Source organism: Pelodiscus sinensis, chromosome 4, assembly GCF_049634645.1.
Source record: "Pelodiscus sinensis isolate JC-2024 chromosome 4, ASM4963464v1, whole genome shotgun sequence".
Classification (NCBI taxonomy): domain Eukaryota; kingdom Metazoa; phylum Chordata; order Testudines; family Trionychidae; genus Pelodiscus; species Pelodiscus sinensis.
The window spans coordinates 4037896-4064784 of record NC_134714.1 but is presented as its reverse complement, the minus strand read 5'-3'; the positions used below and the strand labels follow the sequence as shown (position 1 = coordinate 4064784).

Genomic DNA, 26889 nt, shown 5'->3' with positions numbered 1-26889 from the left:
CATTGCTTCCTTGTTCACTCACCAGAAGTATGTAGCATATATCACATAAGACAGCAGAGAATGCACATTCTGGAACAAATTTTGCAGCTGGGTACAGACGTGTTGTGGAACAGAGGAATTCTGACCCTGTCCCTGCCGTGTGCACAAACATGTGCTACTCTGTGTTTTAAAGGACTGTTAAATTTCTCTCAAGTAGAAGGTCAGTTTTTTCAGAGAGTCTCCTATCTGCCTTTTATCACAGCGGTGATACATCACCTTTTGTCCACCACGCTATAAACACCCTCTTGAGTTAAACATGGTAAATGCTCTCTCACATCATTCTCTGACTGATTTTCTGACACAGTGCTCGTAGTCGGTCGCAGTGCTGCCCTCTGTCCTCAGTAACATGCCGTAGATTCTATGGGGTTTGTTGCATCGATCTATGGTGGCGGGATTTTAAAGGTTCAGAGCACAGGGACAGAAAGAGGTTGTGTAGGCAGGACTGGCCCAAGCTGCTGACAAGAGTAGAACACATTTTTAGGGCCCCTCCCCATCTGAGGGTGGACTAGGAAAGAAAGACAGCCAACCATTAGAGAGACAAACCCAAAAACGAAACTGCCAAGTGGCACAGCGGCACGGTGCTCCTTGATAGCTGGGAAAGTGTGAAGGTGGGAAACACCTTTTGAAATGTTAGTTCCGTAAATCAGTTTGGTGTGTCCTGAAATGCACGGAAAGGACCTGAGTTGTGGGTAGATGCCAAGTTACTTCTTAAAATGGTTTGGCACCCATTGGCTGTGGATGTGCTTCGGCAGGAAAGTTTGGACTAACCGGAAGGAGAGGAAGGATGGTCCAGTGGCTGAGGTGCCAAAACAGGATGTGGGAAGCCTGGGTTTCATTTCCTGTTCTGCCACAGCCATTCCCTGTATGTTGTTGGGCAGGCAAACTGTGTAATCTGCCTGGGAATGGGTGACAGAGGAGGGATCACATGAGGATTGCCTGTTGTGTTCCCTCCCTCTGGGACATCTGGTATTGGTCACTGTCATCAGACAGGACACTGAGCTGGATGGACCATTGGTCTGACCCAGTCTGGCCATTCTGATGTTCTTATTTTCCCATCTGTAAAAAGGGACTAATAGCACTTGGGGGACACCACTAGTTACCCCTCCCCATTCTGAAAATTTACCATTTATTCCTACCCTTTGTTTCCTGTCTTTTAACCAGTTCTCAATCCAAGAAAGGACCTTCCCTCTTATCCCATGGCCATGTAATTTACACAAGAGCCTTTGGTGAGGGACCTTGTCAAAGGCTTTCTGAAAATCTAAGTATACTATAACTACCGGGTCCTCCCTGTCTGCATGTTTGTTAACCCCTTCAAAGAACACTAATAGATTAGTAAGACATGATTTCCCTTTACAGAAACCATGTTGACTTTTGTCCAACAAATTATGTTCTTCTACATGCCTCACAATTTTATTCTTTACTATTGTTTCGACTAATTTGCCCGGTACTGAAGTTAGACTTACAGGTCTGTAATTGCCTTTATGTAATTGCCTCCCTCAGCATTTCAATGTCAGTATCGTTGACCTGGTCAGGTGGTCGGTAATATATCCCTACTGCTAATTTCTTATTATCGGAGCATGGAATTACTATCCATAGCGATTCTATGGCACATGTTGATTCATTTAATATTTTTATTTCATTTGATTCTACATTATCTTTCACATACAGTGCCACTCCGCCACCCACCCGGCCTGCTCTATCCTTTCTATATATTTTATATCCCGGTATGATTGTGTCCCACAGATTTTCCTCATTCCACCAGGTTTCAGTGATGCCTATTATGTCAATCTCCTCCTTTAATACGAGGTACTCTAGTTCACCCATCTTATTAGTCAGACTCCTAGCATTTGTGTACAAGCACTTTAAAAATTTGCCTATTTGCTTGTTTGTCTGCCCTTCCCTGATGCATTGGATTCCTTTATATGAGGTTGTTTGTCTGCTCTGCCCCATGGTTTGTCCTATCCCCTCCTCTCTTTCTGACTACAGCTTAGAGACTCTTTATCAACGGATTCTCCTCTAAGAGAAGTCTCTCTCCGATTTACGTGCATCTCCGCACCAATCAGCTTTCCCCATCTCTTAGTTTAAAATCTGCTCTACAGCCTTTTTAATGTTTAGTGCCAGCAGTCTGGTTCCACCCTGGTTTCGGTGGAGCCTATCCTTCCTGTATAGGCTCCCCTTCTCCCAAAAGTGTCCTCAGTTCCTGATAAATCCAAACCCCTCTTTCCTACACCATCATCTCATCCACGCATTGAGACTCTGAAGCTCTGCCTGCCTACCTGGCCGTGCGTGTGGAACTGGAAGCATTTCCGAGAATGCCACCATAGAGGTCCTGGATTTCAGTCTCTTTCCTAGCAACCTAAATTTGGCCTCCAGGACATCTCTCCTACCCTTCCTTATGTTATTGGTATCTACATGTACCACGACCACCGGCTTCTCCCCAGCACTACACATAAGTCTATCTAGATGTCTTGAGAGATCCGCAACCTTCACACCAGGCAGGCAAGTGACCATACGGTTCTCCCGGTCATCACAAACCCAACTATCTATGTTTCTAACGATCAAATCACCCACTACTAACACCTGCCTCTTCCTAACATCTGTCATTCCCTCCCCATTTTGATGTAAATGAAGCGGCGATTATTTAAATTGTCCCTTCATTTTCCTATGTTTAGTAAACTAATCTACATGGCTCCGTCGACGGAGCCATGTAGTCTAGACATACTCCATGCGTGTGGGTTACACCATGTTTACACTACATACTGTACCACATTGTTTTGGCAGGGTTTTGCTTTCCGATCCCTGTGATGCTATGGATTTATATTGGAGAAGGCAGGTGATGCAACAGAATTTGCACTTCGAGTAGTGAGGTTTCTGTTGGTCCCTCACTTCTTGGGGAGTTTGTTCTATTGTCTTGGGTCAACCAGGGAGAAACTGTTCTCTCCTGCACCGGCAAGTGTTACAAAGTGCCCTCTTCCCAGAGGAGTGACACCAGAGTTTTAAGCAACTGTTTTGAATATGCTCAGCCCAAGCCACAGCGACCCCTCCTGCAGTGCGGAAAATAGAGGACACATAAAACAGTAGACTCTGTCAGCTGTGCCAAGCTGAACATGAAGCATTCTCTCAGGAACCATCTTAGCTCTTCAGCCATGAAGTCCAGGGATTGAGCATAATGTGGACGGCACCGTGGCCTCCGTGGCAGCCTGAGCAGAACCGATTTGTCACACGTCTTGATTTGACCGTAGAACGAGAGCCCTATTTTTCATACCAACACACTAACGTGGACTGGCGGAGTAACTCATACATTGCAAGACTCTATCATTAGAACATCAAGCCACAAATCGACTTGGTAATGATTGGATGAGAGGGCTTCCTCTTTAAACTGGTTTGTTGTCTCCTAAAGAATGTGCTAATCAAAGTTTATTTGCTGATTAGAACTTTGGGCTCTGCTCTATTGACAAAGCAGTGCGCTTTCTGTTTGTTTCATTCTGGCTCTGACAACACATGGAGGCTCATCTTCATTTTAGTTCAGATAGTTTATTAAAATCACAGTAGTGTCTATTTCCATGATGACAAAGCGCATTCTTTGGTATAATTAGTGGCATAATTAAGATATTTGTAAGCCACAAGCATTGTCAAACAATGATCGTTTATAAGTAATCTAGCGATGTTCCATGGGTTCTGTGAGCAAACAAATGACTTATTTATTATCGGAGTGAATTCATTTTGTGGAGACAACATCCACTGAACAGTTTATTCTTGTAAGCAATAGATTAATGAGAGTGTAGGCTGCTTTAAAAATGCATTTTTAAAATAATTACTTGATACTAAATGGGCACCAGATTTTTATTTTTTATTTGTGGATTGCACTGCGCCATATACTACAAGTTATAATCCAGTTTCATCAAGGAGAGGCCTCCCCACTTTTGTGCTACTGCACAAGGAACGAGGGGCTATCCTAGCAGATCTCCACACCTCCGACTCTCATCACCTCCTTGGTCTTAGAAATTCTCCCAACTAGGTTTGCACAACTTGATGGGAGCGTACAACCCCATCCCTTGAATGAAACTGACATAGGTGTGTTTGTTCTATGGTCTCTTGGGGTGTGTCTAGACTACAGGGTTTTGTCGACAAAAGTGGACTTTTGTCGACAAAACTTGACCTGCATCTACACTACTGCCAAGTTCTGTTGACATAACATCGACAGAACTCGGCAGTTTTGTCAATGGTGGTAAACCTCATTCTACGAGGAATAACGTCGACAGAGTTCTGAGTTAGTTGAGTTGAAAGTATCGGCAATGAGAGATCCTGAGGCATGTAGGAGTTTGGATAGTTTATTGTCCTTTTTCTTCTGAAGGGAGATGAAGTGATCCTTGGAGGTGGTTTGTTGAATTTTAGTAACGTCTAGAAAAGATGAACTGTGTGTTGAAGCTTGTTTTTTTCCACTCTCCCTTCAGAAGATGGTCCATTAAGAAAGAGAAGGTCCCTACTGATGATTAATGGCTGCCTTGCTAATACTTAATGAAGTAGCTCTGAGGCTGCCTTTCAAAGTCCATCTTGGATGACTGTCACCCGTTTGTCAGGCCTCATGTTAACTCTGTCCCCAAAGCAGCTTTTTTTGTCTGTGTCATGAACCGTGAATCTGTCACAAACCCGCTTAGGGCAGGGATGACCCTTTAAGGGTCCAGAACATCACTGTTGACTTTTGCAGAAATTGGAGAAACCAAAGCCCTAAATAAGGGGGGTTCATGTCTCCCTAACACAGCAATTAGTTCCTTTCGATGTTCTCTAGTGCCTTGAGTACTGTCATTTCAGATGGTGCAAAGAACGAAGCTTCCGGGGTTTCCAGGGCAGATTAAACCCTGATTAACCCGTTTGGAGTTATTTCTTCAAACACAGCCCAACCATTCCTTTGTATGACTTCATCCATCATGATGAATTCAATGACCCTTGGCCTACTCCACACAGTCTGATCTCTCTTGGTGATCACATGAAGGAAAGAGACTTGTCCCTCTATCCCAGTGCCAGAAATTGTCTTTTAACTTCATGATTGTATGGTGCCAACCACTATGGGTCTCCGATCCCTCCTGGGCACCACTGAATCATGAATGATACAACGCTAATAACTGGTTGTGTGTCATGGGAATACTCCCACATGGCTCTTAATCAAAATAGAAAAGTGTAGTCTAGCTGCAATTATGATCAGTTTGGTGCACAAGTGATTGAAACGATAGATATCAATGGTCCATTGCCAAACTGGGGAAAAACAGACATAGGTATTGGGGTTCCACAGGAGTCAGTCATCGGTCTCCTACTGTTCAATATTTGCCTTAATGACGTGGAGGGATGGTTACAGCATTTGCAGGTGACTCCAAGCTGGGAAGCGTTGCAAGCACTTTGGGGGACAGAATGAGATTTCAAAAGGAGCTTGACAATTAGAAAACAGCTCTGAAATCAACAGAATGAAGTTTGATAAAGAATGTAAAATACTGCGTTTCAGAAGGGAAAAAATCCAACCAAGAGTTGGACAAAATGGGGGGAGAACTGGCTAGATGGTAGTATCGCTGCATTGAACTGTGGATTGTAATGGCTCAGAAGTTGAGGATGAGCCAACAATGTGATGCAGTTCCACAAAAGGCTAATCATTTGGGAGTTCAGAAACAGGGTTTTCATATGTAAGACATGTCCTCCTCTCCTCCGGCATCTGTCCTCCTCTGTTCTGGCATCTGTGCTCTGGCGTCTGTCCTCCTCTGCTCTGGTGTCTGTGCTCCGGCATCTGTCCTTCTCTGCTCCGGCATCCATGCTCTGGCATCTGTCCTTCTCTGCTCCGGCATCCATGCTCTGGCATCTGTCCTCCTCTGCTCCGGCATCTGTGCTCCAGCGTCTGTCTTTCTCTGCTCCGGCATCTGTCCTCCTCTGCTCCGGTGTCTGTGCTCCGGCATCTTCCTCCTCTCCTCTGGCATCTGTCGTCCTCTGCTCCGGCGTCTGTTCTCCTCTGCTCTGGAGTGATGAGGCCACTGCTATGGTTTCATGTCCAGTTCTGAGAGCCACACTTTGGGAAAGATGAACATAAACTGGAGAGAGTCCAGAGAACTAAAAAGAAAATGACAAAAGGTTTTAAACACATAACGTACAAGATAATATTTAAATAAACTTGGTCATGTTTAATCTCAACAAAAGAAAACGGGGCGCGGATGTGAAAATACTTTAATCACATTAAGGTCTGTTATACAGACGACTCTCATTGGTGGTTCTCCATGTCTACTAAAGATAGTACAAAAATAATCCTTTTAATTTGCAGCAAGGGAGATTTAGGTTGGATATAAGGGAGGCTGTGGAATCCCCTTCCATTGGTGTATTTTTAAGGACAGGGTGGACAGACACCTGTCTGGGATAGTCTAAGTTTACTTGGCCTCCCTTTAGCTCCTAGGTGGTCTACTTGACTCCTTCAAGTTCCCTTCCTGCCCTTGTGATTCTATGAAATTCTTGGCCAAGATGTTTTGGTTGGGACTAGGTTGCTTTTGATAACTTCCCTGACTTCTACTGACAAATTATTTATCATTGTTGTTGTTGCAGTAGTGTCTGTGGGGAGGGTGGGAGTGAGATGCAGTCAGTATGTGCTGATAAATATTGCATTTGGTAAAGGTTTGCTCTTCGGGGAGTACTGTCATGTTTCTGCTGAGTTGGAAACTCCTTTTGTATTTTCCTCTTTCTGGACTAGAGTGTTTCCATAGAGGAAGCGCACTTCGTTGCCCCCTCCCCTATCCCTGACTCTCATAGTGTAAGCCCTGGTCTATACCAGGGAGTAATTTTGAAATACCCCCTCTCCCTCAGGTTGAATTAATAAGTGGAGCGTCCACACAACCACACCTGTTATTTTGTAATAACGGGCCACTTATTTCAAAATCTGGACTCCTGCTTTCCTTGGGGAACAATGCTTATTTCAAAATAGTTATTTTGAAATAGTGCTAGTGTGGATGCGCTGGTGCCACCATTTCGAAATAACAACTCCCCAGAGTCATTTGAACTAATTACTCCCCAGTGCTTCCTGGGGCTCTAAGTCGAGGTAGTGCATCCACATTAACGGAGCCTGCTTTGGACTCATTTTGGGGCTTCCCTGTAGCAAAGACATGTTATTTCGATTTTGTTATTTTGTGAGTTATTAACTCGATTTGAGTTATTTCCCTAGTATAGACGTGCCCTAAGAGGTTGTCTAGGAAGAGCTGGGTCAGGATTTGCATGCTGGGTTTTTTTTCTCTTTCTCCCAAATCAATATTAGGCATTTGGCATAAAGGAAAAGGTGCCAGGGATATTTTTTTACTCAAGCCACTGTTCTTTTTGAGCGAGAAACATTCCACTCACGTCAGCTTGCTCGGCCTGCCCCTAACAGTTTGTTGTTCTTTGTGTTGCCTGTGTATGCGTGCGTACATGTGCATACACTCGCCTTCTGTGCTTGAGAGACGACGTGACATGGAGGATGCTGTGGTTTCCAAGCCTTGAGTTTGGATGTCTGCAGTACTCGTGGCTGGCAAGGCTCAGAGAAACATGCAGCGTTTGCCAAATGAGGCCTGATCAAGTCATTTTGTGTGTGCGTTTGTGTGTGTGTGCACATCAAATGGTCCACAAAGAGTATCTTCTAGGACTCGTTCAGGAAGAGTTGGTTTTTAACAACTTCGCTATCAGGGGAAGCCCATCACATGGTGGCGGTTCACCAGGGTTTGCCCCTAGCAGGCCGCCACCTCTCTATTTACCTGCACGGCTGCAGGTACCAGCAATTGCTGCTCCCGTTGGCTGCAGATCACTGTTCCCGGCCAATGGTAATGTCGGGAAGTAGCATGGACCGGGCAACTGGTTGCTGCAGCTCCCATTGACCCTACTCAGTGGGAGCTGTGATCGCTGGTACCTGGGGCTGTCCAGGTAAACAGAGCAGTGGGGGCCTGCCAGGAGTTAACCCTGGTGGACTGGACGTGGCTCACATAATGCTATTTGCCCACCCCTGTTCTGTATCCTTCCGTCGGTGAAACTGGCTTGCCTGAGTTATGGCACATCTCTTTCGGCAACGGGAGTTATAGTCTAAGCCTGTGCACTAGTCCAAGGCAGAGTTCTCGGTTCCAAAGGGAAGATGGGATGTTCTCTCCTCTTCTCCCGGGTACAAAGCTCCCACTCGTGGCCTGGGAAGTCTATGAGGTAGAATCAACTAATCATAGACCTGTAGGACTGGAAGGAACCTCGACAGGCTATCTAGTCCAGCCCCCCCCCGCACCGAGGCAGTTTGGAATGTGACACATTTTTTAAGGCCAGATTTGGTGTGAGACTGAATCTTGCCCATCCTCGCTGGGGGAAGAGTAATTCTTTTTGGAAAAGTCCATGTTTTTTGGAGTTGGGCAGGCACAATATTTCCATTGATAAAGAAATGCTGGATGTTACAAAGTGTCGAAAGATGTAAAATGTTAGATCAAAACTAAGGGGGGATGAATTGTCTCCTGAAGGGTAGGCAGGCAAACGATACACGATACATGTATTTACGTCTGGCTTTGCCCCCAATCCCATGGCTTTCCTCTCCACACACTGCTCTGAAATGGATCCGGACATTGTCACATGACACATACAACAAAGCTTTCCCCTGTAACCTCTATCCAGAGAAGTCAGCAAAAGACTGTATAGTGCAAATGGGGCTATTCACTTCCAGAAGTCGTGGCTGACTTCTAAGAATTGTATTTCGATCTGCACTAAGCCCAGGGTGAAAAGAGAAGAAAAAGCTGAGTTACAAAATGAATGTAGGCACAATGAGATCGTGACAATAATTGAATGTGGCAAAAATGGTCTCCTTGAACCTTTGATGCTCTCAGTGCTCTGCACTTAACAAAAGTAAGTGCGTAAAATACAGAGGTAGAAGTGCCATCCCTAATGGGGCCTACTGCGAAAAACGCTGTTGAATGCTAATTGGCTCTTGTACAAACACCAGCCTGGGTGTAATGAGCACGTCCTTAGAAGCTGCACTTTCTTCTGATCTCACCCCATCCTTAGGAGACTCTTTCAAATGGGGGAGCAAGCCGTCTCGGAAAAGTGTGTTATTGTGTGTTGTTTGTCCACGTCATGTTTTCCTCCTATCATTGCCACGCTGTGCTCCTTATCAGCAGAGCACTAGTTGGAAAGAACTGTTCCAATCTCTCTTCCTAGAGTTGGTTATTAGGTTGGAAACGTGCCTGGAGAAAAACCTCGGGCAGTGATGTTTTGACAGCTTCTTTTGTTCCATTCGTAACGGTTTGCATTGATTTTGCAATCCAGCATGACTGCTGTCTTTAGTTCTGGGTCAAAAAACAGGACTATGTAGCACTTTAAAGACTAACAAGATGGTTTATTAGGTGATGAGCTTTCGTGGGCCAGAACCACTTCCTCAGATCAATATGTAGAAGAAAATTGTCACAACCATATATACCAAAGGATATATGTTATAAAGGTTGTGACAATTTTCTTCCACTACTTGATCTGAGGAAGTGGGTCTGGCCCACGAAAGCTCATCACCTAATAAACCATCCTGCTGGTCTTTAAAGTGCTACATAGTCCTGTTTTTTGATTCAGCTACACCAGACTAACACGGCTACATTCCTATCGCTTTAGTTCTGGGCTGTGACATATGTGGTCTGCCGTCGATTCTATTACAAAATGAATTTGTAGGGTTCAGCGTACCTCAATGGAAGGCCACGTGGCCAGAAGCCCGTCTCATGAAAACACTAATAGTAGCGCTATGCATTTTTTTCCTTCTTGCACGTACTAACCAAAGACCCTTTTCTTTTTTCTCCCTTGTTCTGTTTGAAGTTCCTCCCAATTTGACTGTTCCACAAGAAAAATCACCGTTAGTCACCCGAGAAGGAGACACGATAGAACTCCAGTGCCAGGTGACGGGGAAGCCCAAACCTATCATTCTGTGGTCCAGAGCTGATAAGGAGACTGCAATGCCCGATGGGTCCATGCAGATGGAGAGCTACGATGGGATACTGAGGATCGTGAACGTGTCTAGGGAGATGACCGGGACCTACAGGTGTCAGACCAGTCAGTACAATGGATTTAATGTGAAGCCCAGAGAAGCCCTGGTACAGCTCATTGTGCAGTGTAAGTAAATTCTTATTTCCTTCTCGTGCATTTTTCTGGGGGGGGTGACTTGATTGTTTTCTGGTAAACTCCTAACTCGAGGAGTCTGTTGATTATTCTGTGCCTCGGTGCCCTGCTCGGTTGGTTCTGTAGCTCCCAGAATTCTTGATGAGTATATGCCGAGACCACATAATTAAAAAGGACACGAGCAACTCATTGATGTGAAAAGTATATGATGATGCTGTTGTCAATTTTTAATGAACTTGATATTCTGTGGACAAATAATATTATTCTTTTTAAGGGAAGGAACAAATGTCTCATGTAGGAAAGTGTATTTGTATAAATGTTGGCTCCCACACGGATTTCACATCTGGGTGTTATGTGAGATAAGAAAAAAAAACCTGAATGGGGATTGGTCCATGAGGAGCTGTTCACACACTTGGCTCAGGAAACTCTTTAGATTCCCAATCTGTGAATTATAAGCAATGTTGCCATAAAAATCAGTCCCGTGTAGGAGAAGAGAGGGGGAAGTAAATGACTTGGTAAACACTGCGCTTTTATTGTCAGAGAATGAGATGTCTGATTTGAGGTGGGGACGTTGATTCCTTGTCCTGTCTGTGTAAATGAGAGATCAGTTATTCACCGGCAGGCTTTCAACTCGGAAAATGAAATGAAGTTAAAAACGCCAGGGCTTATTTTTGCTGCTAAAGAACGTGATCACTCTATTGTTTCTGACACAGAGAAACCAAGTGGTTCATCAGGTCAGCGGGTGTATTTCTTAACCGTGGCCTTTGTAGCTAAGAAGGGCAATATGTTAATGACATATTAGGTTGCATTAGGAGGAACATTGCCAGCAGATCCAGAGAAGTGATTATTCCCCTTTATTCGGCATTGGTGAGGCCACATCTGGAATAATGTGTCCAGTTCTGGACCCCCTATGACAGAAAGCATGTGGACACATTGGAGAGGGTCCAGCAGAGGGCAACAAAAATGATTACGAGGATGGAGCGCATGACCTACGAGGCGCGGCTGAGGGATGTGGGCTTATTTAACCTAGAGAAGAGAAGAGTGAGGGGGGATATGAGAGCAGCCTTCAACTCCCTGAAGGGAGGTTCCAAAGAGGATGGAGAGAGGCTGTTCTCAGTGGTGACAGATGGCAGAACGAGGAGCAATGCACTCAAGTTGCAGTAGGGGAGGTCTAGGCACTTTCGACAGTCTCATGCTTAAGAAAGTACTTGTGATTAACAGAGCTGCTTCCCTGCCTTTTTCCACGTCGCTCAGATAGGCAGAGGCACACTGGTGCAACCCTTCTATGTGTAAGCTCACGGAGACAAATAGCCACATGGATATTTCTAGAGAGAGATTCTGCCCTAAGGCTGTTGCTGAACGTATCGCCTACTGCTTCCTCTCTTCCCTCTCTCTCCCGATGGTACAGTGGCCTCCCGTGGGCTAGGCAGTTACAGTCACAGTGGGCACGTCTATACTAGGAAACTATTTTGAAATAACTAAAATCGATTTAATAACCCCCAAAATAACAAAATGGAAATAGCCTGTCCTCACTACGGAGAAGCCTCAAAATTAGTCCAAGGCTGGCTCTGTTAATGTGGGCTGCCTCGGCGTAGAGCCCCAGGAAGCACTGGGGAGTAATTAATTCCAATGACTCAGGGGAGTCGTTATTTTGAAATAGCGGCACCGGAGCGTCCACACTACCACTATTTTGAAATTAGTCTTATTCCTGCTGAAAAGCAGGCGTACAGATTTTGAATTCCACAGACCATTATTTTGAAATAGCAGGCATGGTAGTGTGGAGACTGCTTATAAATTCAACCTAAAGGGGGGTATTTCGAAATCCTATCCTAGTGTAAACCAGGGCAGTGTGTTTCTATCAGTCCATACCAGGGAGTGGCTAGACCCTCTTTCATAAAGACACTGAATGGCTAATTCCTCTTCCTAGGTTAACACTTGAGTGCACCAAAAGAGGTTATAGAAATGTAGCTGTGTTAGTCTGGTGTAGCTGAAGCAAAATGCAGGACTATGTAGCACTTTAAAGACTAACAAGATGGTTTATTAGATGATGAGCTTTCGTGGGCCAGACCCACTTCCTCAGATCAAATAGTGGAAGAAAATAGTCACAACCATATATACCAAAGGATACAATTTAAAAAAATGAACACATATGAAAAGGGCAAATCACATTTCAGAACAGAAGGGGGATGCAGGAGGGGGAGGAAGGAAGGTGAATGCCAGTGAGTTAATGATATTAGAGGTGGGGAAAGGTAGATGTCTGTGAGCTAATGGTATTAGAGGTGATAATTGGGGAAACTATCTTTGTAATGGATAAGGTAGTTGGGGTCTTTGTTCAATCCCCCCCCGGAAAGTGTCGAATTTTAGCATGAATGACAGTTCAGAGGATTCCCTTTCAAGTGCAGATGTAAAAGGTCTTTGTAGCAGAATGCAGGTAGTTAAGTCGTTGAGACAGTGTCCTTTCTGGTTGAAATGGCAAGAAATTGTTTTTTCTTTGTGATCCTGTCTGATATCTGTTTTGTGGGCATTAATCCTTTGGCGAAGTATCTGAGACGTTTGTCCAATGTACATAGCAGACGGACACTTTCGGCACATGATAGCATAAATTATATTTCTGGATGCGCAGGAATATGTGTTCTTGATCTTATAACTCACTTGGTTAGGTCCAATAATGGTATCAGCAGAGTGAATATATGGACAAAGCTGGCAACGGGGTTTGTTGCAAGGGAAGGTACCAGGGTTGGTATTAGTGTGGTATGTCCTGTGGTTGTTGGTAAGAATCATCTTGACATTAGGTGGTTGTCTATAGGAGACTATGGGTCTGTCTCCCAGAGCAAGTTGGAGTATGGTATCCTATTCCAGTATAGGCTGTAATTTATTGATAATGTGTTGGACAGGTTTAAGTTGGGGGCTGTAGGTGATGACAAGTGGTGTTCTATTGTTGGTTTTCTTGGGTCTGTCTTGAAGTAGATGGTTTCTAGGTATTCGTCTGACTCTTTCAATTTGCTTTTTTATTTCTCCGGGTGGGTAGTTGAGGTTTATAAATGCTTGGTAGAGATCCTGAAGCTTCTGGTCTCTGTCAGTGGGATTAGAGCAGATGCGGTTGTATCGAAGGGCTTGGCTATAGACGATGGAACGTATGGTGTGTGCAGGATGGGAGCTGGAAGCATGTAGGTAACTGTATGAGTCAGTGGGTTTTCTGTAGAGAGTGGTGTCTAATTTTCCATTGTTGATTTGTACTGTGGTGTCCAGGAAGTGGACCTCTCGTGTAGAATGGTCCAGGCTGAGGTTGATGGTGGGGTGTAGGTTGTTGAAATCTCTGTGCAATATCTCCAGTGTTTCTTGGCCATGCGTCCAGATCATAAAGATGTCATCGATGTAGCATAAGTAGAGAATGGGTAAAAGGGGACGGGAGTTGAGGAAACGTTGTTCTAGGTCAGCCATAAAGATGTTAGCATACTGTGGGGCCATGCGTGTATCCATGGCTGTGCCGCTGATCTGGAGGTATAAGTTGTTCTCAAACTGGAAATAATTGTGGGTGAGAACAAAGTTACATAGGTCTGCTATCAGGTTGGCAGTGGTGTCCTCTGGGATAGTGTTTCTAATTGCTTGTAATCCGTCTTCATGTGGGATGTTGGTGTATAGTGCTTCTACATCCATGGTGGCAAGGATGGTGTTATTGGGGAGGTTATCGATGTTTTGTAGTTTCCTTAGGAAGTCAGTAGTGTCTCGGAAATAGCTGGGGGTGTTGGTTGCGAAGGGTTTGAGAAGAGAGTCTACATAGCTGGATAGACCAGTAGCGAGTGTGCCAATACCAGAGATGATGGGGCATCCGGGGTGTCCAGGTTTATGGATCTTGGGAAGCAGATAGAACAATCCTGGTCGGGGGTCAGAAGGTGTTTCTGTGTGGATTTGTTCCCAAGTAGCTGTGGGGAGGCTTTTAAGGAGACAGTGTAGTTTCTTTTGGTATTCCGAGGTGGGATCAGAGGAGAGAGGTTTGTAAAATGTGGTGTTCGAGAGTTGTCTGGTTGCCTCCTGGTTATAGTCGGCCTTATTCATAATGACCACAGCACCCCCTTTGTCAGCTGGTTTGATTATAATGTCCAGGTTGTTTTTGAGACTCTGGATGGCATGGTGTTCAGCGCGGCTGAGATTGTGTGTCGCTTGTTGTCGTTTGCAAATAATGTCAGTCTGTGCGTTGTTGCGGAAGCTTTGTATATAGAAATCCAGATTGTAATTCCGACCGTCAGGGGAGTCCATATAGAATTATTTTTCCTTTGGTGTTGATAGGGGGAATCTGGTAGGTCAGATTGATGTTCATTGGTGGTTTGGAAATATTCTCGGAGGCGGCGAAAAAAGCCTCAAGGTCACCACGAAATTGTATCCAGTTTGTGGGGGATGTGGGGCAGAAAGAGAGACCCCGGGACAAGACAGACTCTTCTGCTGGATTGAGTTTGTAGCTGGAGAGGTTAACAATATTATCCGGTGGGTTGAGGTAGTTGCTGTTGTAGCCTGTGGTATGGAGCAGGTTAGAAAGTTTATTGTCTTTTCTTTGTTGTAGGGAATAGAAGTGTGTATAGTAGATTTCTTGTCTGGTGGAACAAAAGTCTTGCAAGGTGTCAGTCGGTGTGGATGTTTGTCTTGAGATGAGACACTCTAAGTTAGAAATGTCATTCTTGATGTTTTTCTGTTTCTTGTATAAAATACTTATCAGGTGATTCCTTAATTTCTTGGATAGTGTGAGGCAGAGTCTTTCACTGTAGTCAGTGCAGTATGTTGATCTTAATGGATTGTTCAAAAGAGGTTAGTTTTTAGAAGGAGAAAAGCACCATTAGCTTCCCGGGTACTTTTCATTGAGCACAAGAGGCATCGTGTGAAGCTGCCAACGCACTCAGGGAAACTCAGGGAGTGAGATTGACTGACTGTAATGTGGTGGACGCCTTGGGGGGAAGCAGTCTGCAGGGCTCTGTGGGGCACGTGAGCACAGAACAAAAGTAATAACAGAGTTCTGGCCAGACACTGGCTGAGGAGCATGAACTCCATGGGTCTGTTCCGGACTCTGCCCTTGACCTGTGCAAACTAAGACGAGTCACTGCCTCTCGTCCCACGCTCACCCTTTGTCCGTCTGGCCCGTTTCAACAGGGAACTCCTTGGGGCAGCCTAGCACAATGGGGTCCCAGTCTGCATTGGGCCTCTCTAGATGCTTCTGCCCTACCAATCGTAGCAACGGTAGCAGAGGAAGTCTGTCTGATGGCCCTCCCGGTATCTGTGATAGGGTGCGGTTTTACCAGACTGGGGCATTGCAGGTAACGGGAGATTTTATCTACGACAATATGCTTAATGAGAATCTATTTTCAGGGGTTTTGAAGCTCATAAATAGTCCCTGTTCCTCCCTCCTCCCGTCTTTTCCCCTTGGGAATGGTAAATCTGGGATTCGTATGTCTCGTCATCCACCCTGGAATTCCCCACAATGACACTCCTTTGCTGAGTCCTGTAGCATCCATCTAAGAACAAAAAGCATCATTTTCAGCCTCCTGTGGCATCGGATGGTTTGTGGGGTCCTTGGAAGAGGGGCAGTTTATTGAGGAACATTGGAAGAGCTAGAGTACTCTGGACAGTCTGCGCTGTCAACGCAGAGAGGAACAAGGTCGAACTTGAGGCTGCGTGTAGTGGAGGAGTTCATAGTCAGCTTCCTGCCTGAGGTGGATACCAAGGGTCAGAGCCTGAGTCAGGTTTTAGGGTCTAGGCCAGCAACTGAGGTTGTTCAAGAGCCTGAACTGTTGTGGCAGCTCCAGGGGATCCATGCTGCAGCCTGGACACTTTCTGGAACACCCCTTGCATTTATATAGGGTGGAGCCAACTCAGATGGAGGCTGCTGCCTGTTGGAGCGCTTGAGGCGGGCCTTCCTGCACTCTCTGTCCACAGCGAGTCATGGTTAGTGGAATACGAGCTATTTAAAGCTTTTGCTGGAGGCGTTTGCTGCCTGCCACATCTTCAGGCCTGTCTTTGAGGCCCACGGGTCTCACATGCCTCGCTCGTCCTGCTGAGTGTGCTCACTTATTTTACCCCTGCTTGGCGACCTGTTTGCAGATCTAAGGGCTTGATCCAAAGGCCACTGAAGGCAGTTGTAAGGTTCCCATTGATTCCAGTGGGCTTTGGCCATGCTTAAGTAAAGCTTTTATGCACATGATTAGCTTTAAAGCGCATGCTTTGCTGGACAAGGATGGTTTGCTATAACTAGGCCCTGAGAAATGCTTCTCACAGTTCTACAGACTTTGCACAAACTCTTCCTAGCAGGCCCTATGATACTTGGTGGATTGAGTCCCCTCATCTTCCACGGATGTTGTTGGAGCAAGTTTTCAGATAGATGAGAGTTAGGTAATAGAGTCTCTCTCCCATGCTCCTTAAATCACAAATTACTATTTTTTGCTGTAATATTTGAGGGCAAAATCTGATTTATATTATAGATGAAAAAAAAATCCAAGCCACGACACTTCCGTGCCCCAGCTGATGTGATTTGAAAGTGCCGGGGGAAACAACAAGAAAATGGTGATGCGAGAACAGGAGAATCTGAAATGCCTCTGAGGGAGTTTTTATTAAATAGATCTTTGTTTGGATTCCTACTCATTTTCTGCCGATATTAGGAAGTGAGAATGAGAATAGACATGAGGAAATCAAGTCTGGCGTAATGATGCTGAGGCAGTGGAGAAGAAGAGTATGTGTGTATGTGAACATTAACGTCCGTGTTCTTGTTATAATAGTAACTGTGTTAAATTTATCTGAGATAAGCAATTTCAGGGCTTTCAAATGAATAATTCTGAAAGATGGATTCTTGGAGGATTCTGGGTTCTAAATAGAAAGTGGTATTTTGGCAAAACTCTTTGAATTATGTAAGAACTCATTCATTTTGCTTTTGCTTCATGTGTGGGTGTGCGAGGAGAGCGGGAGGGGAAAATGCAATGCCTCTGGTTGAATATTATGCAGTTCTTCAGGGCACAGAAACATGTTCTGCATCTGGAATCAAATCACTCTCTGACCAACCTGAATGAAACTTTGTTCTATCCCATAATGGGATGGTAGGGCTTCCCTACAACCAGTCATACCCAGGCCCGATTCCCATTGACAGTGGGTTTAAAGTTAACTGCATCAGGCTCTGGTCTACACTAGGACTGTATTTCGAAATAACCCCCCCACCACCAGCAGCAGCTCGAATTTATACCAAGGAGCATCCACACTACCAAGCCTGTTTTTTCGAAATAACGGGCTGCAGAATTCCAAACCTGTACTCCTGCTTTTCATCAGGATTAGTGCTAATTCTGCAATAGTTCTTTTGAAATAGCGGTCACGTGGACGCTCCGGTGCCGTTTTTTCAAAATAATTCCTCCCCGGTGTCATTTGAATCTGAGGAAGTGGGTTGTGCCCATGAAAGCTCATGATACTAATTATATTTTTGTTAGTCACTAAGGTGCGACAGGACCACTCATTTTTTAAAGTTTTTTTTCATTACTCCCTAGTGCTCGCTGGGGCTCTAAGTCTGAGGTAATGCGTCCACATTAACGGAGCCTGCCTTGGACTAATTTTGAGGCTTCCCCATAGTGTGAACACGCTAGTTCGAGATTGTTAAATTGGGAATTATTAAACTGAATTTACTAAGTTCTAAATAGTTTCCTAGGGAAGACATGGCCCAGATGTGTAAAGGGAAAGGTCTTTTCTACATGGCCACTGTGAATACTGAAGGGCTGTGGCTACACTGGGCCACTTATTTCGGAAAAGCAGCTGCTTATCCGGAATAACTTGCCAGCTGTCTACACTGGCCGCTTGCTTTTCCGGAAAAGCACTGACGATCTACTGTAAAATTGTCAGTGTTTTTCCGGAAAAACTATTCTGCTCCCGTTCGGGCAAAAGTCCTTTTCCAGAAAAACTGTTCCGGAAAAGGGCCAGTGTAGACAGCACAGTAGTCTTTTCCGCAAAAAAGCCCCGATTGTGAAAATGACGATTGGGGCTTTTTTCCGGAAAAGCGCGTCTACATTGGCCACGGACGCTTTTCCGGAAAAAGCGCATCTACATTGGCAGGATGCTTTTCCGGAAAAGCACTTTTTCCAGAAATACAGGCAGTCCCCGGGTTACGTACAAGATAGGGACTGTAGGTTTGTTCTTAAGTTGAATCTGTATGTAAGTCGGAATTGGCTCCAGATTCAGCCACTGCTGAAACTGACCAGGGGCTGACTACAGGAAGCCCTAGGCAGAGTTGCTCTGCCCCCGGCTTCCTGGAATCAGCCGCTGATCAGTTTCAACAGCGGCTGAATCTGGACTCCTGGGACAGAACAGCTGGGGCACTGCTGGGTAGGTCCCCGCAGGACCAACCCGGCAGCACCCCAGCTGCTCTACCCCAGGCGTCCCGCAACACAAGCCTGGTTTGCTGGGAGGGGGGGGCGCACTAGCTGTGCCCTCTCCCCCCCAGCAGACCAGGGAGACCCGAGCAAAGCCGCGGAGGCGCAGAGGTCCCGCCGCCTCTGTGGCTTTGCTCCTGTCTCCCTGCTGTGCACAGGGAGTTCCCCATCTTCCCCTGAGCCTCCCCTCATTCCCAGTCATCCCTCTATCTTCCTGAACGTGAGCACTGCAAATGAGCCATTTGCAGCATTCTAGGACCGTGGGGAAGGAGTTGCTGAGGGCCTGGGTTTTCCCCAGGTGTGCTTCAGACCTCCTCCTCACCCCCTCTCCCTGGGGGTGCTGGACCACAGATCTTGCTGGATGACAGAAGGCCGACTGTAGAGGTCCAACCAGCACCAGAAAACTGTTCTCATGTCCCCGCTCCGTCGTCCCTTCTCCAAGCTCAACCGTTTGTCCGCAACTTTCCCAAAATGCGGTAGCCAGCGCTGGGCACAGGCCTCAAGTAGAGGTGTTTTCGATGCTGAGTAGAACAGAAAAATGACTTCTTATGCCTTGCGACACTCCTGCTCATGCATCCCAGGATGATGATCGGGGTTGTTTTTGCAACAGGGTTACTCTCTTGATTCAGATTTAGTTTGTGATCTGTGATCACCCCCATATTCTTTTCTGCAATCCTCTCCCATAAGCCCTCCGTTCATATTTGGTCTTTGTGCAACTGAATATCATCTCAACCTGTGGAACTCCTTGCCAGAGGAGGCTATGAAGGCTAGGACTATAACAGCGTTTAAAGAGAAGCTAGATAATTTCATGGAGGTTAGGTCCATAAAAGGCTATTAGCCAGGGGATAGAAATGGTGTCCCTGGCCTCTGTTTGTCAGAGGCTGGAGAAGGATGGCAGGAGACAAATCGCTTGATCATTGTCTTCGGTCCACCCTCTCTGGGGCACCTGGTGCTGGCCACTGTCGGCAGACAGGCTACTGGGCTAGATGGACCTTTGGTCTGACCCAGTACGGCCGTTCTTATGTTCTTATGTTCCTTCCAAAGTGCAGTACTTGAATGTTCAGACCATTTCTCCAGCCTGTCAAGATCGATTTGAATGTTAATCCTGCCCTCCAAAGTGCTTGCAACCCCTCCCAGCTTGGGATCATCCATAAACGGTAAGTGTATTCATTCACTAGTCCATTGTCAAAATCATTGATGAAGATACTGAATATCGTCATCCAACAAAGAGCCCAGTGGGATCCCATTCGCTACGTCCTTCCAGCTTGACTTGGAACCACTGATAACTGGTCTTTCAATACGGTTTTCCGACCTGTGATGTATCTGCCTCACAGTAGGTTCTGTTGGGCTATATTCCCCTTGTGTGCTTATGCAGTAACGGGAGACAGTACAAAAAGTTGAAACGCATCACATCTTCCCCCCTCTTCCCTCCCATATACAATGCTTGTTACACTGTCAAATAAGGATCCTCAGTTGGTTTGATGTGATTTGTTCTTGACAAATCCATGCTGACTCTTACTTATCACCTTATTATCTTCTAGGTGCTTGCAAATTGATTATTTGATTATTTTCTCCTTTATCTTTCTACTCACAAAAGTCAAGCTGCCTGGTTTATAATTCCCCAGGTTGTGCTCATTCCCTGATTTATAGATAGGTGCTACGGTTGTGCTTTTCCAGTCCTCTGGGATCACACCTGTCTTCCACATCGCCTCAAAAATAATCGCTAATGGCTCATCAGCCGCTTCCTTACGTTTTCTAGGTTGTATTTCATCAGGCCCCACCATCTTGAAGACATCTGTCCTGCCAAGTAATTCTTCACTTGTTCATTCCCTATTTTACCTTCGGATTCCACCTCCTCCCCCCCCCAAGCTACGCTGCTGTGCGCTCTATTTCTGTATGATGTGGCATATCGCAGGAAGAATGTATTTATTTATTTTTTCTGTTTCTGTTTTTACCAAACTGTGATCGAAGGATTAATAATCAAACCAGGAAATACGGGAACACGTTTGGGGGATCCATTTGAAACACAGCACCATGCATTAGCAAGAAACACTTCCCTTGCTGGGGGATTTTAGTTAAATATGTACAGTTGCCCTTGGAGTGCAGCAACATAATCTGTCAGAGTGGCAGACATGGTGAGCCTGGCCATGCTAGCTGGACCATTGAACGAGCAGATCAGTCCCTTACTCTAGTCATCCGCTAATAAATTACATCACAATCACACAATATATGGTGTTCCTCTAATTTACAGCCTGGCTAGATAGACTGAGTTAAGGAGGGTGGCTGGCAAACCATGTAGTAGGCGGCTTCTGCAATTTCACTCCTGTTAGGCTTGCTTTTGACAGGCGGGGAGGAACGCATCCTGGGATGCTCCTACTTTTTTAGACAAAGTCAATGGTAAAGTCAAGGAGATCGTCCTCTGATCTTTACATAGATTTTTTTTTAAATCCACATGCCTATTCGATTCATTTGGTTACCCCTAGTTCTTATGTTGTGGAAACAAATAAATAACTTTCTCTTATTCACTTTCTCCCCATCAATCATGATTTTATAGACCTCTATCCTATCCCCACTTAGTCTCCTCTTTTGTAAACTGAAAAGTCTCAGTCTTCTTAATCTCCTTTCATAGGGGACCCGTTCCAAACCCCTCATCATTTTTGTTGTCCTTTTCTGAACTTTTCCCAATGCCAAGAGATCTTTTTTTGAGACTAAAAGGGTGTCACAAGGAGGAGGGAGAAAACTTGTTCATCTTGGCCTCTGAGGATAGAACAAGAAGCAATGGGCGTAAACTGCAGCAGGGGAGGTTTTGGTTGGACATTAGGAAAAAGTTCCTACCTGTCAGGATAGTCAAACACTGGGGCTGTATCTAGACTGGCAAGTTTTTCCTCAAAAGCAGCTGCTTTTGTGAAAAAACTTGCCAGCTGTGTACACTGGCCGCTTGAATTTCCGCAAGAACACTGACGAGCTCATGGAAGAAATCAGAGCTTCTTGCGGAAATACTATGCTGCTCCCGTTCGGGCAAAAGGGCCAGTGTAGACAGCTCAAATTTGTTTTGCGCAAAAAAGCCCCGATCGCGAAAATGGCGATCGGGGCTTTTTTGCACAAAAGCGCATCTAGATTGGCCACGGATGCTTTTGTGCAAAAGTGCTTTTGTGGAAAAGCATCCGTGCTAATCTAGACGCTCTTTTCCGCAAACGCTTTTAACGGAAAACTTTTCCGTTAAAAGCATTTGCGGAAAATCATGCCAGTCTAGACGTAGCCTGGAATAAATTGCCCGGGGAGGTTGTGGAATCTCCATCTCTGGAGATATTTAAGAGTAGGTTAGATAAATGTCTATCAGGGATGGTCTAGACAGTATTTGGTCCTGCCATGAGGGCAGGGGACTGGACTCGATGACCTCGCGAGGTCCCTTCCAGTCCTAGTGTTCTATGATTCTGTGATTGACCATTTTTTTAAATTTAAGTGCAGTCCAGGATCCCCCTCAAACCCAAATCCCCTTGCCCCGCCTCTTTCCTGCCCCTTCTCCGAGGCGCCGCCCCTGCTCACTCCAGAGGCCGGTACCACCTCCAGCTCTTTTATCTACAGCTAATATAGCTACCACATCGATTTCCCCCCTCCCCCTCACGAGAGTGCACTGTTTTATCTATGTAAGAGATAGGGGCATGTCCCTCTCTCCTGCTCTCATCCCGGCCAGTGATATTTCTGTGTCCGGATATAACATTCCAATTGCATGGTCTGACTCCAAGCAAATATGTTACTTAATTTTCTATTTAAAAAGGGAAAGGGAGAAATCTAGCGGCTGCTGATTGGAAAGTTATTCAAAACAGGTTGATAATTCCAGGACAAAAATGCCTGCTTGGGAATAAAAAAAAAGAACGAGAGGAGTATTTTAAAACAAATGCGGTGGCTACAAAGGAAATCAGTGTTTGTCATTTACAACCATATTATTTAGACCAAATCCTGACGGCCGATCTTATCAAAGCCATAGCACTTTTCATATGTTTGCAGTTGGAGGCGTTAGCAGAAGCCCGAGGCCACAGTATTTTTGAACAATACTGATTAACATTCTGGATGCAAGTTATAGACTCTAGTACATTCCCTGGGCTGTTTGGCTCAGTATTTTCTGAATTAATTCCCTTATTAGTTATTAGTGCTTAGCTTTTGTGGTTTATTTTGCCCTGAATGTTTCTATGCTACTTTATATTTCTTTAGGGGCTTGGATTTTACCGATGATGTCTCAGGCATGATAAAAATTGCAGGTAAATGTTTAATTTCAGAATAGAGAAGATACACCAGTTTGCCTTTGTGGTCTTGGTTTTAGTCCTAGAATGGGGTCCAACTAGGGTTTTTGACTTGACCCCCTTAGCTCCTTTTTCCCACACCGATTCATTCACATTCTCTCCCAAAAAACTTGTAGACAGTCAATGGCCTTGAGTCTCTCGTGGCCTTCAGAACCTCGGGACTTCAGAAGTCCAGTTTCAATTCTTAGAACGACAGGAATTGCTCAGTTACAATGTCCCCATATGAAGTGTTAGGATTACACACAAAATCAAACCACAAGGCTACGTCTACACTGGCCCCTTCTCCGGAAGAGGCATGCTAATTTCTAACTTTGGAATAGGTCTCAAGTTACAGTGGGGGAGGTCTAGGTTGGATATTAGGAAAAACTATTTCCCTAGGCAGGTGGGGAAGCGCTGGGCTGGGTTCCCTAGGGCAGTGGTGGAATCTCCATCCCTAGAGGTGTTTAAGTCCCAGCTTGACCAAGCCCTGGCTGGGCTGATTGAGTTGGGGTTGGTCCTGCTTTGGACAGGATTCGATGTCTCTCTTCCAACCCTGGGATTCTAGGATTCTATGAACGTGCCTTACCAGCTCAAAAAATGAGAAGACAAATTAAAAAAAAAAAAAAACCCAACTCATTGTTTTTAAATCGTGATTTTTTTTAAGCCAGTCTCATGATTTGGGGGAGGCTGGCTGCAAAATTTTGGAATGTTTTGAGTTTGGCTCCATGTCAGGGGGCGCCCCTCTCGACTGGGGTTGCCGCCCTTGTCCGGGGCATAGTTCAGCCCCCTTAGGCCAAGTTCCCCAAAGTGCAACACCCCTCTCTTAGGGGAAATACGGCTCACTGGCCTAGACTCCCACTGTCCTTCCCCTGTAGCAGGGGAAATATGGCCTCTGGGCCTAGTCCACCGTACGCAGACCCTGAAGCTTCGTCCACAAATGGGATGCCCCTTTACTAGGGTAAATACGGCCTCCTGGCCTAAGTTCAAAGTGTCCTGCCCCTGTACTAGGGGAAATACGGCCTCCTGCCCTAGTCCTCCTTATGCCACCTCTGTGGCCTAGTCCTCTAGCCGAGTTCCCCACTCACCGGGGTTCAGGGCAGGAGGAGTAGGGGGGCCCAGGCCCTCCCTCTCCACTGGGCCCCGACCCAGGGCCCTATCAGTGGCGGGCGGCTTCCACCACTGGCTCAGGGGGGCTCCTCCCCGCATCGCGCCGAGCCCTCGGGGGCTTTTCCAGCTCCCTGCCCTGGGTCGCTTCCTGCCCCCTGCCCCCGGCCCGTAGCGGCCCCACCTGTCGGCGTTGGTCGGGTGGCTGCAGCGGCACGTCCCCAGTCAGCGTCCGGTGCCTGGGTCACGGGGGGTCGGCCGGCCGCTTCGTCGTTGGGGGCGAGCCCGGCTGGGGCCTGGCAGCAGCGCGTTTTGCAGTCCTGGGGCCTCCCTATCGGGCAGTTGGGTGCTAGCTCCAGCTTGGGTCACAGTCTGCCCCTTCTGAGCAGGCCAGCAGCCTTTTATACCCCGGCTCCCCTCGGAGCATGCCCAGTAGGGCTGTGGGGGTAGGGCTCTCTCCGCCCCCGGCACCAGGTGGTTTCCCTGGGCCTGAGTGCGGGGCGGGGCCGCCCCGTCACACTCCACTGCAACCTTTTCTGGAACGATCTAAGACCCGCTTGCGGTACTTAAACTAGCAGGGGAGAAGGCGGGGGCGTTAGTGCGTGACCCTGGTCCTGCACAAGTGGTCTGGCTGGAGTTTGGAAGACATCCGCTCCTTCCTGAGTGGCCTCCTGTGAGTAAGTGAGCGAGGAGGAGATGGAGGAAGGTGAGTGACCAGAGTCTGGAATCTACCCGCTCTGCTCGCAGGCACGGAGTTTTATCCAACCAAGGGCTGTAGTAAGTTGCTTCCAAACAGTCACAGTCCCTTCCCAGGGCTGTCAGACCCCTCATGCTCTCAGGGCTGAACCTAAAGGCTCTATTTTGCCTGCCGTCATTATTCAGAGCAAGGAGAGGGCCGTCCTTGCTCTCCTGCAGAGGGGTTTCCAAGGCGTTGGCTTTTAATGCTGGTGTCGGTCAGAATTGTAATCAGCGTTTTTTTAAATGGTGCAGGGAGGTGGAGGGAAGTTCCTTGGAGCGAGGCTGTTGTGCACAATTTTAGCACGGTGAATAAATAATTATGTCTGTGCGCAATGGCGGTGACCTCAATGAGGGAGGGGAAAAAAATCGTTGGGAAAATAGGTGGCAACACAAGCCACACCGGCTTGGTCAATGAAGCAAAATAACCGTATTCTGACATTTATCGAAGCCGCAAGCAACGTGAATCCCCTGACCCATAGAGGTGATGAATATGCAGACTGCACGGCTGCGTGGACATTTATTAACGACAGCAGGGTAATGAGATTTTTTTTTCTTATCCGCTATCCAGCCTGTGGGCTTGGGGATTCCTCCCCAGTCGAACTGACTAACGGGGGAAGGGGCCATGCAGCCCCCACGGGCCCTCGTCACTCCTGGCTGACAGCTGCCACATTCCTGGTGGCGACACAGGGTTGATTTAGGGACGGGGTGTCGGGCAGGGAGGGAGAGGGGGCTATTTATCAGCAAAAGGAGCAGAGTTACCCATCGGCCTCCAGAGTCAGTGGGGGCTGTGAGGGGAACAGAGAGGATCCGGCGCCATTTTGAAACCCCTGCCAGTGAATTTGAGGGAGAATTGGAGGAATGCTCCTTGAGAGAGCTCCAGCCAGACTCCAAGCGCTCAGCAGTAACGATGTGGCCCAAGGAGAGCCAAGGCAGGGTGACGTCTCTCTCCTTTGGGAAAACCCAGCTGCACAGAAATGGAGAAATAAAATTTGGCTTAAATTGTGCGCTTCTTACTTTATAGCAGTAGAACGAGGGACACCTTTGAAGGGCCCTGATGTGTCTTGTCTTTAGGGGTTGCTCAGCACTGCCAGAAGAGAAGGCCCTTCTAAGAGGTCCTCAGTTGGGCCTAGTCTATATTAGACCAGGGAGGTTGGCATAAGGTATGGCACCCAGGATTCAGCTTTCCTTACGCCGAGCCATCATGGAGGCCACGGGGAGCACATGCTCCTACTGGATTCCCTTACTCCTCACAGAAGGCGGAGTACCGGACGCCAGTGGCGACTGGCCTCAGCCTTTGATTTAGGGGGCTACACTAGACCCGTTAAATCAAATGCTAGAAGATCAACCTCCGGATGCTCAACCTTCTCCGTCGTGTACACGTGCCCTTGCGCACTTACAGGCCAAGGTCTGTGAACCCACTGGTCCGTTCTAAATGTGTATGGAGTGAGACAGAAGCAGGCCCTCACTCCCTTCCAGGGAAAACTAGTGACTATCCGCTCCCTGATTCCCTCACAGTTCCAGCTTCCCTTTCAAATGCCGCACGTTGCTCCTTTCCCGGGCGCGCTCTGCCTTAGTTCCGCCTTCCGCCCCTCTTTGTGCAACGGGAACCTGCCTGAAGTGCTTCCGTGAGGAGATAATCGGTGGGGGAAATCCCCGGGAAAGAGCTGGCAGCCGCCACACGCATTCACATGTCAGTCAAGTCTGCCGACATGTCAGCTGTGAGACGTGCAAACGTCTCTTTTGGAATGAATGACAGCTTTGCTGTGTCTCAGGCAATCTTCTGTCTCAGCTGAAGGCTGCCCCACATTGGGGAGCGTTACCTGGGACGTGAGCACCTAAACTGACTGAAAGCTGACATTTAATTCCTCTCAGGGTTGGACAGTATTTCAGTGAGCACTGCCACTCCCTGTCAGCTATACATTTTCGATTAGACCTCATCCCATTTTGGATTACAACCTCTCACGTAGTCTGGACAATGCCTTTCTTTTGCGCTGATACTCTCTTGCTAATGTTTACTCCCCAGTAGCATTCTTGCGGGTAATATACAAAGACGATATGTAGGCTTGACAGAATTCACTTTATCATTTTGATGGATGTTTTGTTTTTACACATTTTCTTTCATTTTTCTATTTAAATTTCATAGTTCTGCAACATTAACCATGTCCCCCCCCCAGTGTTTATTAATTTAAATTTTCACAGTTGCAGGAAATTATGGAAGGCCATAA

At 46.5% G+C, this 26889-nt stretch overlaps 1 protein-coding gene across 2 annotated transcripts in view; it reads left to right on the top strand.

The window, feature by feature from the left end:
* Positions 1-26889, top strand: part of MDGA2 (MAM domain containing glycosylphosphatidylinositol anchor 2) — a 631704-nt gene that overhangs the window by 421066 nt on the left and 183749 nt on the right. For both annotated transcript variants that reach the window (XM_075926142.1, XM_075926141.1), the window contains exon 8: positions 9856-10149. In XM_075926142.1, coding sequence (XP_075782257.1) covers positions 9856-10149 — 294 coding nt within the window. The remainder of the gene's footprint in view (positions 1-9855; positions 10150-26889) is intronic.